General features: G+C 46.3%; 1 protein-coding gene across 1 annotated transcript in view; it reads left to right on the forward strand.

The window, feature by feature from the left end:
• Nucleotides 1-16,208, forward strand: part of LOC308406495 (aldehyde dehydrogenase, mitochondrial-like) — a 30,700-nt gene extending 14,492 nt beyond the window's left edge. The window contains exons 7-13 of the mRNA XM_080897539.1: nt 318-431; nt 9,085-9,187; nt 9,326-9,510; nt 9,601-9,765; nt 11,198-11,355; nt 11,659-11,773; nt 15,978-16,208. Coding sequence (XP_080753665.1) covers nt 318-431; nt 9,085-9,187; nt 9,326-9,510; nt 9,601-9,765; nt 11,198-11,355; nt 11,659-11,773; nt 15,978-16,010 — 873 coding nt within the window. The 3' untranslated portion in view covers nt 16,011-16,208. The remainder of the gene's footprint in view (nt 1-317; nt 432-9,084; nt 9,188-9,325; nt 9,511-9,600; nt 9,766-11,197; nt 11,356-11,658; nt 11,774-15,977) is intronic.
• Nucleotides 16,209-17,214: the final 1,006 nt, after the last annotated feature.

The following is a 17,214-nucleotide window of genomic DNA, read 5'->3' on the forward strand; positions in this document are numbered from 1 at the left end:
AAAATTCTCCGGGGGTGATGTGAGAGATTATTCACAGAGAAACCATCACTGCGACTTGCTGCTGAACCCGGGGGACGTCCTACACACTGCTGCTGCATTTTGGTTTCAGTTTTGGGAGATCAATAATGACGTGGTTTAACACATTGTGTATTGTTATTCATCTGAGTTGTATTTAAATCGTATAGGACCTGGTAAGGACGACATGATTTAAAAAATGTCCTGATGTGTTAAATTTTATTGAAAGAGAGAGTAATGTATTTTTGATGTGACCCTATACACAAAAAGCCAGGTTTTCCTAAGCTTTGGTTCTGTTCCAGGTGGGTTTTCCTGAAGGTGTTGTGAATATCCTGTCTGGCATGGGACCAACAGCTGGTGCTGCCATTGCAAGGCACATGGATGTCGACAAGGTGGCTTTTACTGGATCCACAGAGGTACGACAGTTATTGCCTTTTGTGCCACGAGTTGTTGGTTGGACAGTAACATGCTGTATGTTTGCTAAAACTCATAAATAATTACTGGCATGGCCGAAAGAACGAGTGGCAGAAATGAGCTTCCTCCAAAGGGTGGCCGGCCTCTCCCTCAGAGATAGGGTGAGGAGTTCAGCCAATCCGGGAGGGGCTCAGAGTCGAGTCGCTGCTCCTCCACATCGAAAGGAGCCAGCTGAGGTGGTTCAGGCATCTGATAAAGATGCCTCCTGGGCGCCTCCTGAGTGAGGTGTTCTGGGCATGTCCCACCAGGAGGAGGCCTCGGGGCAGACCCAGGATTACATCTCTCAGCTGGCCTGGGAACGCCTTGGTGATCCCCTGGATAAGCTGGAGCTGGGGAGAGAGGGGTCTGGGTTTCTCTCCTTAGGCTGCTGCCCCGCGACCCGCAGATGGACGGAGGGAATTATTGGCACGAGGGGCTGGAAAACTAAAAACAAGTCAAAATATCCAAACCCTCTTATTCTGCACCAGCTGTCGGGCTATGTGATTGAAGCCAAACATGATATGGAGCAGAAAGTGACCACGGCCCAACAATGTGCTGTAGGCCGGCTTTTACTTCAGTTTGTTTCTGCAGCAACATAAAAAGGAGAGGTTTAAATGAGTCCACCACAGAATCACAAGGCTGAACCTGTCTATAAACACTGATATACATAATTAGAAGACATAAGGCTTCTAGAGTGCAAGCTTCACTTTTAGTTTGTGAAACAATTATGCCATTGTTCTTACAAACGCTAAAAATGAAAGATTTGCTGGGTCCTGTCAGAGAGGTGCATTTTAGATGGACTGCAAATGGACAGGCCAGGCAGAGAGCATTCAGACTGCATAACAATAGTGAACATGTGTGTGTAAATGCCAGAAATATGTGGAGCTCTGTTCTAAACATTTCAGGTGATATACAATGATGAAAATAAGGTCAAAGGAAACCGAAGCTTTGCCATTGTGTGTACAACGATTGGTAATGCTCAGAATTTAAACTTGTTTTCCAAATATTTAGCAGTCGTAGCAGCAGTGATCACAGGCAGCATTACTCGATCGGACAGCATCCAGCCTCAGAAGTTTGTCCCCTGAACGGGAGACTCCAAATGCAGCCGCAGATACAGTGGGGCAAAAAAGTATTTAGTCAGCCACCGATTGTGCAAGTTCCCCCACCTAACATGATGACAGAGGTCAGTAATTTGCACCAGAGGTACACTTCAACTGTGAGAGACAGAATGTGAAAAAAAAAAAATCCATGAATCCACATGGTAGGATTTGTAAAGAATTTATTGGTAAATCAGGGTGGAAAATAAGTATTTGGTCAATAACAAAAATACAACTCAATACTTTGTAACATAACCTTTGTTGGCAATAACAGAGGTCAAACGTTTACTATAGGTCTTTACCAGGTTTGCACGCACAGTAGCTGGTATTTTGGCCCATTCCTCCATGCAGATCTTCTCGAGAGCAGTGATGTTTTGGGGCTGTCGCCGAGCAACACGGACTTTCAACTCCCGCCACAGATTTTCTATGGGGTTGAGGTCTGGAGACTGGCTAGGCCACTCCAGGACTTTCAAATGCTTCTTACGGAGCCACTCCTTTGTTGCCCGGGCGGTGTGTTTTGGATCATTGTCATGTTGGAAGACCCAGCCTCGTTTCATCTTCAAAGTTCTCACTGATGGAAGGAGGTTTTGGCTCAAAATCTCACGATACATGGCCCCATTCATTCTGTCCTTAACACGGATCAGTCGTCCTGTCCCCTTGGCAGAAAAACAGCCCCATAGCATGATGTTTCCACCCCCATGCTTCACAGTAGGTATGGTGTTCTTGGGATGCAACTCAGTATTCTTCTTCCTCCAAACACGACGAGTTGAGTTTATACCAAAAAGTTCTACTTTGGTTTCATCTGACCACATGACATTCTCCCAATCCTCTGCTGTATCATCCATGTGCTCTCTGGCAAACTTCAGACGGGCCTGGACATGCACTGGCTTCAGCAGCGGAACACGTCTGGCACTGCGGGATTTGATTCCCTGCCGTTGTAGTGTGTTACTGATGGTGACCTTTGTTACTTTGGTCCCAGCTCTCTGCAGGTCATTCACCAGGTCCCCCCGTGTGGTTCTGGGATCTTTGCTCACCGTTCTCATGATCATTTTGACCCCACGGGATGAGATCTTGCGTGGAGCCCCAGATCGAGGGAGATTATCAGTGGTCTTGTATGTCTTCCATTTTCTGATGATTGCTCCCACAGTTGATTTTTTCACACCAAGCTGCTTGCCTATTGTAGATTCACTCTTCCCAGTCTGGTGCAGGTCTACAATACTTTTCCTGGTGTCCTTCGAAAGCTCTTTGGTCTTGGCCATGGCGGAGTTTGGAGTCTGACTGTTTGAGGCTGTGGACAGGTGTCTTTTATACAGATGATGAGTTCAAACAGGTGCCATTCATACAGGTAACGAGTGGGGGACAGAAAAGCTTCTTACAGAAGACGTTACAGGTCTGTGAGAGCCAGAGATTTTCCTTGTTTGAGGTGACCAAATACTTATTTTCCACCCTGATTTACGAATAAATTCTTTACAAATCCTACCATGTGGATTCATGGATTTTTTTTTTTCACATTCTGTCTCTCACAGTTGAAGTGTACCTCTGGTGCAAATTACTGACCTCTGTCATCATTTTAGGTGGGGGAACTTGCACAATCGGTGGCTGACTAAATACTTTTTTGCCCCACTGTACCTGCAAAAACACTGCAGTAGTCAGTTACAGGTGCAAAAACTCCATTTGATGACAGGTAGGGAGAACCAGCCCATGTAAACTGGTCTTAGTGAGGGACCGTGCAAACCACAGACTACAGCTGTAAAAGGCTGTGGGGGACTGCGAGCGGGCACGTGGTGTGGACACCCACATCTGTGAATGAGAGAACTCGAGAACGAGGCAACATGGGATTGAGATTAGAGCAGCAATTATTGATAAAGAATCTTTTTTAATGAGCAATAATAAAAACTCAGACATTACAATGTTTAATGGTTTAAATGAGCATCTGTCACATCTGTCAGCGCCTCGCAGTTTTACTGTGTACATTTTTATTGGTCTGCAAAAAAACTTTTATTTGTATATCTTACAAAAGCCTTGACCTGTGGCCTGGTGCACCCCCAAACAGTAAAGGTTTTACTGGGAAAAACATGTTCTTCGTCTCTCCCTGAGGTCAGTGTCTCTGTAACAGCTCTTTGCTCTTTGCCGTGCGTACAGACAGACTTCATCACTGCTGCGGTTGTGTTACCAGTCTTCTTATTAAAAACTGGGCCTGCTTGGGCTTAATGTTGTCATACCTTATATTCACACACTGCTCGTAGATACATTTCTATTGCTCGTCTAGTTTTAGTCAGAAATGTGGTTAAACATCATCATTATATGACCCTGAATGTAGAAACCAGGCAAAATTTATGTCGTAAAATAACCCGTCGTAGTCGCCTGAAGCCTCTCCCGGCTTTCTTAAGACTGCTGATGAATAAATAAATAAATACATTAATAATATGATCAGCCCTGGCGCAGGGGGCCTCTTGTGCATCGGCCTAACTGGGGGGCTCTTCAACTGGCGGGGAGGTTGTTCCATCCTTGCAGGAGTCCACTCTGCAGGTGGGGGAGAGACATAGGAGAGGTGGAGAATAAACTTAACCTGGGTGTCTGTTGTCTTGTGTAGTCTGGGAGACGATTGAATGTTGGGGTGGGTACAGTTTCCTCTGCGGTGGGGTGGGGTGGGCTGCCCCGGGTCCTGTGGGGCTTGGCAGTGCTACCGTAGGCCCCGGTCTGGATGGACCTGGGCTCCCTTGCCTTGGTGGGTACCAGAGGACGGGGGTGCCTACTGGGGTCAGCGGGGGAGCTGGCCCTAGGGAGGGGCATCCTCCCCTCCCTTCTTTTCCTCCCCATCCCCGGCTGCCTCCCTCTTCCCGCTCCACCACACTCACCCACATGGCCTTGGGGTGCGGGTGTGTCACGAGGGTGCAGGGGAGACATCTCCCCCCCCCCCTGTCCCCTTCTGGCCACCTGTGCCTCAATTTTATCTCACAACTTAGACATCCACATTACTCACACTCTCATAACACACACATACATATAGGGCCTTGAGGGTGGGCACGTTAACGGTGTCCAGCGGACGGTCTGTGTACTCAAACCTACCTCTGGCGCCGGTGCCCACCTCTCAATTTTAAACCCATGTAGACATTGAGGGTTCTCGGGAGGGGCCGTGCTGACACCTGCTGCTCTCTGGCAGCAGCACCATGCTCTCCCGGGTTTTAAATGCACCTTAGAACAACACGCAGCAACACTACACATGAGCGGGAGGAGGGAGGTATGGGGTCTTCACACACCCCCGTTCTCTGCTGGCCATTGGGGTGGGGGGGCTGGGAGGAGATGTTGGCTGTCCGATTGGCCTCCCTGCTGCTGCGGAGCCTGGGACGGTCTGCTTGCCTCCACCCCGGGGGGAAGGGTAACATCTCTTGGGTCTGGATGCTGTTTCCCCCTCTGGGGGCGAGGGTACCTGGACCCGGGGTATAGAGTATGTTTGGGGAGTGTGATTGTGTGTACTTGTCCATTTATGTCAATCCTTACGTTGGGTGAGTGCTGAGTGTTTGTATATGTGTGCATGAGGGTGGGAATGCATGTTTGTGTCTGTGTGTGCCTGTTTGTCTGTGTCTATATGTCAGGTCGGGTCTTACACTCCACCTCTCTGGGAACTCCCAGGCCCTCCAAGGCCTGTCTCCCCTCACCACACTCCCTGCCGGTAACAGATGCCCTCAGGGATCGGTGCGTTGGTGGTTCTTGGTGTCCGGGGCTGGGCGCTCAGGTATGTACCGGCTCACTCCCGGTGACTACTTGGCGGGGCCTGGCGCCTGTTGCTCGATCAGGCCTCTTCCGGGGCACGGGGGGCCCTCGGGCCTCCGGCCTCTGGGCCTGCGGCTCGGTTCACTCTGGCACAGCTGACTGCCGACAGAGCCGGCGGACACGCCGGTGCAGCCCCCTCTAGCTTCTGCTCGGTGGCTACTGGGTGATGCCTCGTCTGGGGATCCTCAGCTCTTCCCAGGAGGGTGGCACGATGCCCCTCCGGTGGTCCTCCTTGGGCTCTCGCACTCTGGGGCCTCTGGATGTCTGAAGCCTGGATCTCCTCCATGCCTGCTTCATGCCCTGGGGGCGGGGCTATGGTCCTCTACATCCTCTTGCAGACCATTACATGTGGAAACCTTTTGAATACAAGCGCGCAAAAGCCCAAAATTACACCTTTCTTGGCTGCTACTTGAAAGCACATTGTGCGCTGTCGGTCCTGCGTGCTGCACAACAACATTGAATATTTAGTATTTACTGCTGTTTACACTTAGCTAGATTAATGCGATGGTGTTGTGTTTAGTATGTTGCTCTGTTTTTTTTGCTTGTTTTCTCTTCTTCTCTCAACAGGTGATCCAGGAGATTTTTTTTCCTTTCTCACTGTCCCTCTCCCCTTCTGTTTTTCTTTTCCTTCATCTTTCTTAAAAAACAAAAACAAAAAAAAACAAAAAACATTGATCGCTGGATATGATTGTTCTAATAAAGCTATCATTACTGAAAAAAATAATATGATTAGTAAATTACATTATGTAGATGTCGTAACGGTAGTTTTACTAATAATTTGTGGATTTGTTTTTAACTCTCCTTCCACACTCTGACAAATGTCAAACACTAATAATAATCACAATGAGTCCTGACTATCAAGTGTGGAGTCCTGTCACAGTGTAAAATAAACACTGATAAATGAGACAAATGACAAACTCAAACTTTCTCTTATGCCTGGCTGTGATTTTAACACAGTACATGTTCTTCTGTGGAGGAATCACTGACACAAAGTATTTACAGAACATTGTTATAAAAGTACTGCTCTTCTTTGTGTTTCGCTGAACTTTATGACAATGTTAAAATGAGGAATTTTTGCTTCAGCATCATTTGCATCATTACTATTATTTTTATTACTGTTGAAATCCCAAGTATGCAGTCTGGAATACATTACTGAAACTGGTGTTAAGACATCTACAAACTTTGGGATATCATGTTGAATTTATAATAAAGTATAGCTCAAAAATGTGGACAAGTCGTTTCCACTTGATGGAAGGATCTAAAAAATCAGAATAGACCTATTTATAAGCAACAAACTTATATACAGCTATTTACACAAAGTGCAGCTAATGCCTCAGCAATGTTTGTGCAACTATTTAAACTGTTGACAGAAAACTCTGATTCAAAATCCATCATTTCTCTGGGAAGGGTTCTGATTCTGTGCTGTGTTGATCTGGTGGAGCCGGCACACAAATACAGAACGTCTGGATCGGCTCTGATCCTATTACCCAGCAGGCAATGCAGAGTTTACATGGAGCTGATGGGTGAGGGGACTCGCCTAATTCTGCAGTAGCCTTACCAGCCACACCTGTTCCAGCAGCTCCCTCTAGAACAGGTCACCTCAAACGGGCTCTTACTTTTAAAAGGCTGGAATAACCTGTTAGAGCTATTCATACTAATGTTTCACAAAGGGTTAAAAGGTGAATGTGCACAATTTAGGCTTTAATTGCAAGATGTTTTATTAAGAGGGGAAAGCAGAAATAAATAATAATCAAACAGAATCAAATCACCTGAGGTTTACTTATCTACTCCGAGCTAATGCTGACTTTGTTCTGATCTTTGTGAGCAGAATGGTTGGACAGAGTGCATTTCTCTTTGTGTTACATGCTCTGGGTGGAAATCTAAATTTCCTTAATTTTATAACCTAACATGGCAAAAATGATCTATGGTCCACCTGGGCCTTACACAGAGCTTCTGTCTGATTTCTCAGACTTTATATCTGATTTAGTTCTCAGCTCAGATAAAATAATTATTGTGGGTGATTTTAACATCCATGTAGATGCTAAAAATGACAGCCTCAACATGGCATTTAATCTGTTATTAGACTCAATTGGCTTCTCTCAAAATGTAAAAGAACCCACCCACCACTTTAATCACACTCTAGATCTTGTTTTAACATATGGCATAGAAACTGAACATTTAACAGTGTTTCCTGAAAACCCTCTCCTGTCTGATCATTTCCTGATAACATTTACATTTACAATAATTGATTACACAGCGGTGGAGAGTAGACTTTATCACAGTAGATGTCTTTCTGAAAGCGCTGTAACTAAGTTTAAGAATATAATCCACCCACTAGAGAAATAGTTTGCTGCTTTATAAGAAAGCGCTCCGCAAAGCCAGAACATCTTACTATTCATCACTGATTGAAGAAAATAAGAACAACCCCAGGTTTCTCTTCAGCTCTGTAGCCAGGCTGACAAACAGTCAGAGCTCTGTTGAGCCAACCATCCCTTTAACAGAAATTGTATTGGGAGAGCAGCCTGTTGTGCCTGACAGAGACATGGCTGAAACATCATTACCGACTCTGTGATGAGTTTTAGTGGCTTCAGAATGAGCAGACAGAGCAGAGTGAGTGGGGCTAAATTTGCCTGTCAGTAGCAAGTGGTGTAACCCTATGCATCATACCATATCCATCACTGACCGGATATGCAACGAGGGCACTGAGCTGTTGGTGACTGGCTGTGTTACCTACCAAGGGAGGTACTTGACTTGATGGCCTGGAGAGTTCAGGAAGGAGTCTGATGTTCAGGTAGACAGGGAACAGGTGGAAGAGGACCTGCAGAGGGTGAAGTATGTGCTGGAGGAAGAATGAAAGTCGGTAGAAGCAATGAGGGAATGAGACGGACATGGAGGGAAAGGTGAACATGGAAAACATGGAGGTGCTGAGGGTAGACGAGTTTAAATACCTGGAGTCCAACCACCAAAGCAACAGACGGTTCACAAGAGGGGGGAAGAAGAGAGTGCAGGCAGGCTGGAGTGGGCGGAGTCAGGGGTGATATGTAACCAAAGGATAGCAGCAGGATGTCATGTGGCGATGTGAAGCAGGCAGGATGACGACCAAAAATGCAGACTCATAGGCAGGACCTCACTCAAACACAGCTTTGTTGATGGATGCCAGAAATACAAAGCTAGACTTGGATACACAGGAAAACAAAACAGTTTCGTTTGGTCATTATTTAAAGTATTGTTTAGATGTTTCTGTGATCTTCTAGAATAGAATAGCCCTTTGTTATCACCGTACATATACTCCACGCTAATTCAGAGCAGCCACACATCCATTACCTGCTTTATGTGCAAAGACCTGGATCTGTACTGTGGATGCAGGTCTTTGTTAGATTTGTAGAGTCAAGTAAAAGAAATTAGAACAAATGATGTGTTTTTGTGACAGGCTGTAGTAACAAAGAGCAGAAAAGACAGCACTATGTTAAGTGTCTTTTTTTATTCTTGAATGATTCATAGGTGAGTGTTACGCAACTTAACCAAAAGAAATAATGCCTGACGAGCACGGCTCTGAGTGAGTGAACAAGCAGCCAGTGTGCAAAGAGAAATTTTGCATTTTGATTAGAAAGCGGGAAAAATGTTGAGTCATTTTTTTCTGCAAAATTGACAGCGTATGTTTTAATCCACACGCCTGGTGAATTTTAATGCTCACATCATAAGTAGCAGTGTTGAATATAGCTCTGCCTTTCCTCCTGTCGGTCAGGTGGGTCATCTAATCCAGCAGGCTTCAGGCAGCAGCAACCTGAAGAAAGTCACTTTGGAGCTGGGAGGAAAGAGCCCCAACATCATCCTGTCTGATGCCGACAGTACGTCCTCTGTCCTAAGTCTTCTGCTTTGTGGCAGTGACTGCTATAATGTTACCACTGGACAGTCTAAGAATCTTAGTGCTGCTTCTGTTTTAAGATTGTCTCCAGTGAAAGTTTTTCTGTTTCTTCCTGATTCAGTGGAGTACGCTGTGGAGCAGTCCCACTTCGCTCTGTTTTTCAACCAAGGCCAGTGTTGCTGTGCTGGCTCTCGAACCTATGTCCAAGCCGATGTCTACGATGAGTTTGTGGAGCGCAGTGTGGAGCGAGCCAAGAAACGAGTTGTAGGAGATCCTTTTAACCTTAAGACAGAGCAGGGACCTCAGGTACACATATATAAAGTCTGTGTTGTTCTCAGAGTCGAGTACTTTGCGCCGTCACATACAATCGATGTATTCTTCCAATAAACTCTCCAGATAGATCAGGAGCAATTCAACAAGATTCTGGGATACATCAGCAGCGGGAAGAGAGAAGGAGCCAAGCTGATGTGTGGAGGAGGAATAGCTGCAGACAGAGGATACTTCATCCAGCCTACTGTGTTTGGAGATGTCCAGGACAACATGACCATTGCCAGAGAGGAGGTAGGATGGAGAATAAATAACCATTATAACTGTAACTGTTTTATATCAGTGTACTCTCGTAGTCCAGACAAAATCATGTAAACCTACACTGAGGACAAACACACTGACACTTAATTTGCAACAGGGCTTAGGCTGCTGGGAATGTCCCATGATGCACTGAGTGTTTCTTTTTCACTCAGCATGTGTTTACACGACACTTTGGATTTAATCCTTTGTTATTATTCACGTCTGTCTCTCTTCCACAGCATGTCTTAATCCTGTCTTCCTCCCCTCACCCCCAACCAATCGCAGCAGATGGCCCCGCCCCTCCCTGAGCCTGGTTCTGCTGGAGGTTTCTTCCTGTTAAAAGGGAGTTTTTCCTTCCCACTGTTGCCAAAGTGCTTGTTCATAGGGGGTCATCTGAGATTTCTCTGTTATCTTTGTATTATTGTAGGGTCTACCATACAATATAAAGCACCTTGAGGCGACTGTTGTTGTGATCTGACTGGATTATTTACATAAATAGACTCTAATCGAATTGGATTCATCTTAATTCAGGTGTCAGTCTGAGGGTCACTGTGGAGTGCTCACAGGATTAAAGTGTGGTACCATTGCAAAGCTCCAGACGTGGCTGCTGAGAGCGTAAACGTTGCCTTCCTTTACATCGTGCAATTAACACACACACGCACGCACACCCACACACACGCACACCCACACACACACACGCGCGCACACACGCACACCCACACACACACACACACACCCACACACACACACACCCACACACACACACACGCACGCACACCCACACACACACACACACACGCACGCACACCCACACACACACACACACACCCACACACACACACACACACGCACGCACACACACACACACACACGCACGCACGCACGCACGCACACCCACACACGCACGCACACACGCACGCACACACACACACGCACGCACACACCCACACACACGCGCGCGCGCGCACACGCACGCACGCACACCCGCACGCACACACACGCACGCACACACACACACACACACACGCACACGCGCGCACACACGCACACACACACACACCCGCACACACACGCGCGCGCGCGCGCGCACACACACACACACGCGCACACCCACACACGCACACACACGCACACACGCACACACACACACGCACGCACACACCCACACACCCACACACACACGCACGCACACGCACACACGCACACACACACACGCACACACGCACACACCCACACACGCATGCAAGCGCGCACACGCACGCACGCACACACACACACACACACACACACACACACCCCCACACACGCACGCACGCACACACGCGCGCGCGCGCACACACACACACACACACACCTGGTAATTTCTCACTGTTGATGTTTCTAAAATACTTTTTTGCTTTCGTGTCTCTCTTGTTTTGACTTGCAGATTTTTGGTCCAGTGATGCAAATCTTGAAGTTTAAAACGCTCGAGGAGGTAGTGACAAGAGCCAATGACACAAAATATGGGCTTGCAGCCGCCGTGTTTACTAAGGACATCGATAAGGCCAACTATGTGTCCAGTGGACTTCGTGCTGGCACAGTCTGGTAAGGAGAGATTAATAGGATCACTAATGTGCAAACATTCACAGAGGAGGGAAAAGTTGTGTGTTTGAGTGTGTGCACTGAGAGCCTCTCTGTCCTGGAGCATGAGGGGGAATACTGACGTTTCTAATAAGGCCAGGTTTTTCAGTTATTTGTGTAGCTGCACTTTCCAAACACCTACAAATCCAGCTGCTGGAGGACATCACGCAGCAGCGCGTCATCACTGGTTGGATGTCCACACTATGTTGCTGTAGCTCAGTATTCATTCAGGCCATGTTTAACATCAGCGTTTGTGTTCTTTTGCAGGATTAATTGCTACGACGTGTTTGGGGCTCAGGCTCCGTTTGGAGGCTACAAGGCTTCAGGTGTCGGCAGAGAGCTGGGCCAGTACGGCTTGGACAACTACACAGAAGTTAAAACGGTAATCACTGCTGCCATTTGGTGCTTACAGGCTTTGAATAGGTGGCTCTCATATCTTTAAGCTGGGAATCATAGGTGAGGTTATCATTAGCTTTTCCTTTATTCTGAGCCTCAGAGCACATGTGCCAAATTCAAGGCCCGCCAGCCGAACGTGGCCCGCCACATCATTTTATGTGACCTGCGAGTGATTGTGCAAGACTGTCTTAAAATAAGTTTACTGTATACTGCTCAAAAGCACAGTGACTGCAAACTACATCTCCCACAATGCATTTCAATTATTTGAACCTCAGTGCAGCCAGGAGCAGGGGTGAGAGGCAGAAGATAAGATGAAAGGAATAAAAGACACACAGATACAGTTGTAAACAAGTTATACCTGCTGTAAGGTGCAGTGTAATCAGTGGAAGTCCACCAGAGGTAGGAATGTAGGTCGCATCATACTATGGTAAATATGGTTTATAAATAGGAGGGAATGTTATTTATAACTACAGTATAAAAACGTCCATGTAGTTTATCGCGATGTCCCGGAGGATCTGTTAAATATAGACGTGTGGTCTCCACAGAAACGTCAGAATCTCAGCTCAAAGCTCGTCAAACCATTTCAACGACCAACAAAAAGCCCAAACAGCAAACGATTAAAGAGCAGGTAAACAGATTGTGTAAAAAGATGCAAACATGGATCCCGTTGGGTAATGGTAAATGGACTAGTTCTTATATAGCGCTTTTCCACTCTTCTGAGCACTCAAAGCGCTTCACACCCATTCGCACAAGCACAACTGACATTCACACACATTCATACTCCGATGAATGCATCGGAGAGCAATTTCGGGTTAGTATCTTGCCCAAGGATATTTGGCATGCAGACTAGGGGGAAGCCGGGAATCGAACCACCAACCTTCCGATCAGTAGATGACCTGCTCTACCACCTGAGCTACAGCCACCCGTGCAGGAAGGGTGGGTGCAGGAAGCCGACATCTCACATCGTCACCCTCCAACCAAACGTCCCTGAACCAGCAGCAAAAGAAGACCACACTACACGTCTGAAAAACATTGAATTCCCTCTTGCTTTGGATGCCACCACGATAAAACCGCACAGCTCTATCTGTGTGTGCTGCGAGACCAGGCTCCCATCAAAAATCTGTTTTCTGTTATTTGTTTGCTTATTACGCACCAGTCTATCGTTGTGTACAGAGCTGTCAGCTGCTGTTTTCCCCCAAAATGACAAAAAAGCCAAATTTTTGCTATTTAGTACCAAAAACATTCAACTTGCAAAACGCTTAATTATGTCTCCAATAAACCCTCTGCACTATATAGAAATGTTTATGACTACAACAAACTACAACAGCCAAAAAATGGTCAGTGTGAACAATGAGCTACCACCACGTCTACACATGCGTCTTACAGCATATGTAACTTGTATTTTACACATTTATTTCTTCCAATTTAAGTCCAAAGAGTCAAGCTGACAGCTTTCTTTCTTTTTCACAGCAGCTTTTTCTTTATTAGGTAGAAAAACAGTTAAATATGTCTGGCTGTTTAAGATCAAAGTGGGCTGCATGCCTCAGAGGCTGATGCAGGAGGGAGCGCGTGTGAGTCTCAGGAAATGATCTAATCACGCTTTTTCTGGCAGAAATTCTGATTTCAGTTCAACTCGTGATTTTCTTCAAATTAAGCTTCAGCACAAAATTCACAGCGTACAGTAACATTTACAAGCATGACAGAAAATGACGTCATTTCATCAAAACAATAAATGCTGTTACTCTAATGTATGACGAAAACTAACGTGGTTTCAAATGTATTTATTAATAAGGAACATGCAGGTACAGCCTTTAAAGCTTTTGACCAGTTATTACAAATGAAGAACTAAAAGGACCATTTTTGACTTAACTTAAAAAAGTGCAAAAAATCCTTTATTATGTGAAGTTACAGTTAAGTAAAATACAACAGAAACCGTATTTGGTGAGACACCATGTCACAGTGTGTTATGGCACCTCCTAACTGTCCTCTGGTTCTGCTTAATAAATAACGCTACAGATCCTGGGTCAGTCAGGAGCGCTGCAAAAAACCGCAGCTTTGGGCGTCACATGATCGCGCTGTCTGAAATCGCAGTTTTGATCAGAGAACGATCAATCGTTCAGCCTTCTGTGGTTAGAGAGGAAAGGCTTGGCTTGCATATCTTAAACTCGGTCTTCTAATCAGGGTCGTAGTATCAGCTGAGCGTTTAATTAGGCTCAGTTATCAGCATTAGTTATGCAGTATGTTAGAAAGGATTAAGTCATATAAAATCGATCGTTGTCAAACCCATAAAGAATCATTTTATTGTGTTCAGTCAGACTGAGTCACAAATATTTGTGTCAAAGATTTGATACCTGGGAATAATGTTTCTGCACCGTAGGGATGGGTATCGTTTAGGTTTTATCCGATACCGGTGCCAAACCGGTACTTTTGAAACGGTGCCGGTGTTTAAACGGTGCTCAAACCGGTGCTTAAAGAATGGAGAACACAAAATTGGTCCAAAATCCTCTCATGTTCAGCTGGTTTTTTGTAAAAAGATAACAATGTTAGCCTTTTCTGCAGCTATGGGGCATAAATGGTATCACTCTTGGCTGGAAGCAGTGCTTAATCAATGGAAAAAAACACAAACTTTGTCCAAAAACCTCTCATGTTTAACTGTTTTCCACTTTTTCTTTGGTCATTTTAGCCTTTTTGTCCAGGGTGAAGGGAGTATCTGCCATCAAACAAGAAGACAGCCGCATGTAGCTATGATGATGTTTGCTAGTTCACCTTACATGCATTAATGTAATAACGTGGTTAGCCTACTCAACGTAAATTACACTCGAACAACATGAAGCTACTCACGCAGAGAAGAACGGCTGCTGCTGCATCATCATCCTCATCATTTCTGCTACACTGGCAGGGCTAGGGGCCAGGACTCTCCTCTTCGGGGTTTTTGGGGGATGTTGCTAACTCCGGGTCAGATAACAGGCAACCCACCCGCAGTAGATGCGCTCGGTGTGAGGTCTCGCAGCAAGCTATCAAATACGGCGCATTTCTGGGCTTTTAAAAAAAACGCTATGCGTCTCCAGGTGTTTCATCGGATTCTTGGTGTTACCTCCTTTGACAGTATCACAGTATCAGCTTAAAGCACTTGTTGCTGCTGAGTTTGCATCTTTTGCTGTGAAGTACAGCCAGACTTTTGACCGCTTCGCCTTGGGCATTTTTAATCTGTAGCTCTGCTCTAAAAGAACGCACGTACCTGGCCCCGCCTACTATCCTCGGAAACGTAAAATGATTGGCTAGAAGTGTATCACAGCTCAGGAAAAAAAAGCACCGAAATAAAGCACCGAAATGTGCGCTGCTTTTCGGTCTGGTTACTACCGTTTATGTCAGAACCGGTGCCATCATGGCACCGGACACTGGTACCCATCCCTACTGCACCGTGTACAAAAACAGGACGTAACAGAGTCATCCTTTAATATTAAATATAATATTAGGTCACAGTAGGGATGGGACTTTTTGAAAACACTGAGTGCAGCGATGCACTCCTCAAACACGACTCTGAAGTTTGCAGACAACACAAACGTGGTGGGTTTTATACCAAACAATGAGAGGGGCACCTCTCCCTGTTTGTTGAACAACCTGCTGATTAACACCAGCAAGACCAAGGAGGTCATAGTCGACTACAGGAGGTCCAGGAGGACAGAGCACCCACCTCTCCTCATCCGAGGAGCCTCCACAAAGCCTCTTCTTCCTCAGGAAACTGAAGCGGGCTGGACTCCTCCCCCCGTTTGCTCAGAGCTTTTTACAGAGGAAGGCCAGTCGTATTGCTGCTGACCCCACTCTCCCAGGACTGTTCATCGCTGCCATCGAGGTCACGGCATAGTTACATAGAAACCCCCACCTGAGGGACAGCTTTCTGCCAAGAGCTGTGAAAGCCATCTGTCCACCTGCCCTTCCCTCTGCTTCCCTGCACACACACTCACATCCAGTCGCTGCACTCTCGAAACTTCTGCCTGTGTTTTTCACTTTTTGCCCTTTTTTAAAATCTTACTTATGTATTTATTGATCTTTTGTTTTCTTTATCAGCGAGGGCATCACAGTAAGTTTTGTAATGTTTTAGTAACATAATGACAATAAATGTGATGCACCCTGTGATGCAGTGTACATTAGACATTTCTTACATGTTGACAGCCTGCTCGTGCTTTCAGGTGACCATCAAGGTACTGCAAAAGAATTCTTAGACGTGTGCAGTGAGACGGGACGACAGCTGACTGAAAGAGATGCAGAGAAGATAAACTGTCCTCTGGTACACAAGCAGTACCAACCTGCTGAAGCGAGGTGGAATCAGAATTTGATCGTATTACTGCAGCTGTATGTAGAGACCAAGGTCTGTGGACTTGTCTCTCATTTTTCATAATAAATTGATTTGAGTCACTCTGCTTCATGTGTGTGTGTGCAAACTCGCAGACGACCAATTACACTGTTGAAAAATGAAAGCACATTTTAATCAGAGTAGCATCAATCAGGTAAACATCTGTGAGTGTTAAATAGTTTCAGCTGCTGTGCTGTTAATGAAATTAACAGCAGGTGCAACAATGAGACAAACCCTAAAGCAGCAGCGGTTTAACAGGTGGAGGACACTCGTGTTTTTCTCTGCTCATCTTTTTAAAACTAGTTCTGAATTTGGCTCAGGCCAGTTTCACTACTGATATCAAGACGTGATACCTGGACACAGCACGGGTTGCACAGGTAGCTGCTCCAGGATGGCTCATCAACACGTGCCATACAGTTTGCCGTGTCTCCAGCACAGGCTGCAGAGGATGAAGGAGATTCCAGAAAACAGGCAGTTAGAGCAGCTTTGACTCTCTGACCAGAAACAGACTTCGTAGAGTGGCCTGAGTGCCTCATGTCCTCTGGTTGGCCCCGTCCTTACTGCCTGGGAGTGTGGACTGCCTCGAGTAGCTATCAATATGAAGAAGTGAAGCTTTTTCTTCATATGTGAATTATATGGACATTGAGGCTGTGGACAGCTACAGGTACCTTGGTGTTCATCTGAACAATAGACTGGACTGGACTCATAACTCAGACGCCCTCTACAGGAAAGGGCAGAGCAGGCTGTACCTGCTGCGGAGACTCAGGTCGTTTGGAGTGGAGGGCCCACTCCTGAAGACCTTCTATGACTCTGTGGTGGCTTCTGCTATCTTTTATGGCGTGGTCTGCTGGGGCGGCAGCATCTCTGCTGGGGACAGGAAGAGACTGAACAGGGTGATCCGAAGGGCCAGCTCTGTTCTAGGATGCCCTCTGGACCCAGTGGAGGTGGTGAGTGACAGGAGAACGGCGGCTAAGCTGTCATCCCTGATGGACAACATCTCCCACCCCATGCAGCAGACTGTGACAGCACTGAGCAGCTCCTTCAGTGGGAGACTGCGGCACCCACGGTGTGGG

Source organism: Rhamphochromis sp. 'chilingali' (genome assembly GCF_963969265.1).
Source record: "Rhamphochromis sp. 'chilingali' genome assembly, chromosome: 11".
In the NCBI taxonomy this organism is placed as follows: Eukaryota; Metazoa; Chordata; class Actinopteri; order Cichliformes; family Cichlidae; genus Rhamphochromis; species Rhamphochromis sp. 'chilingali'.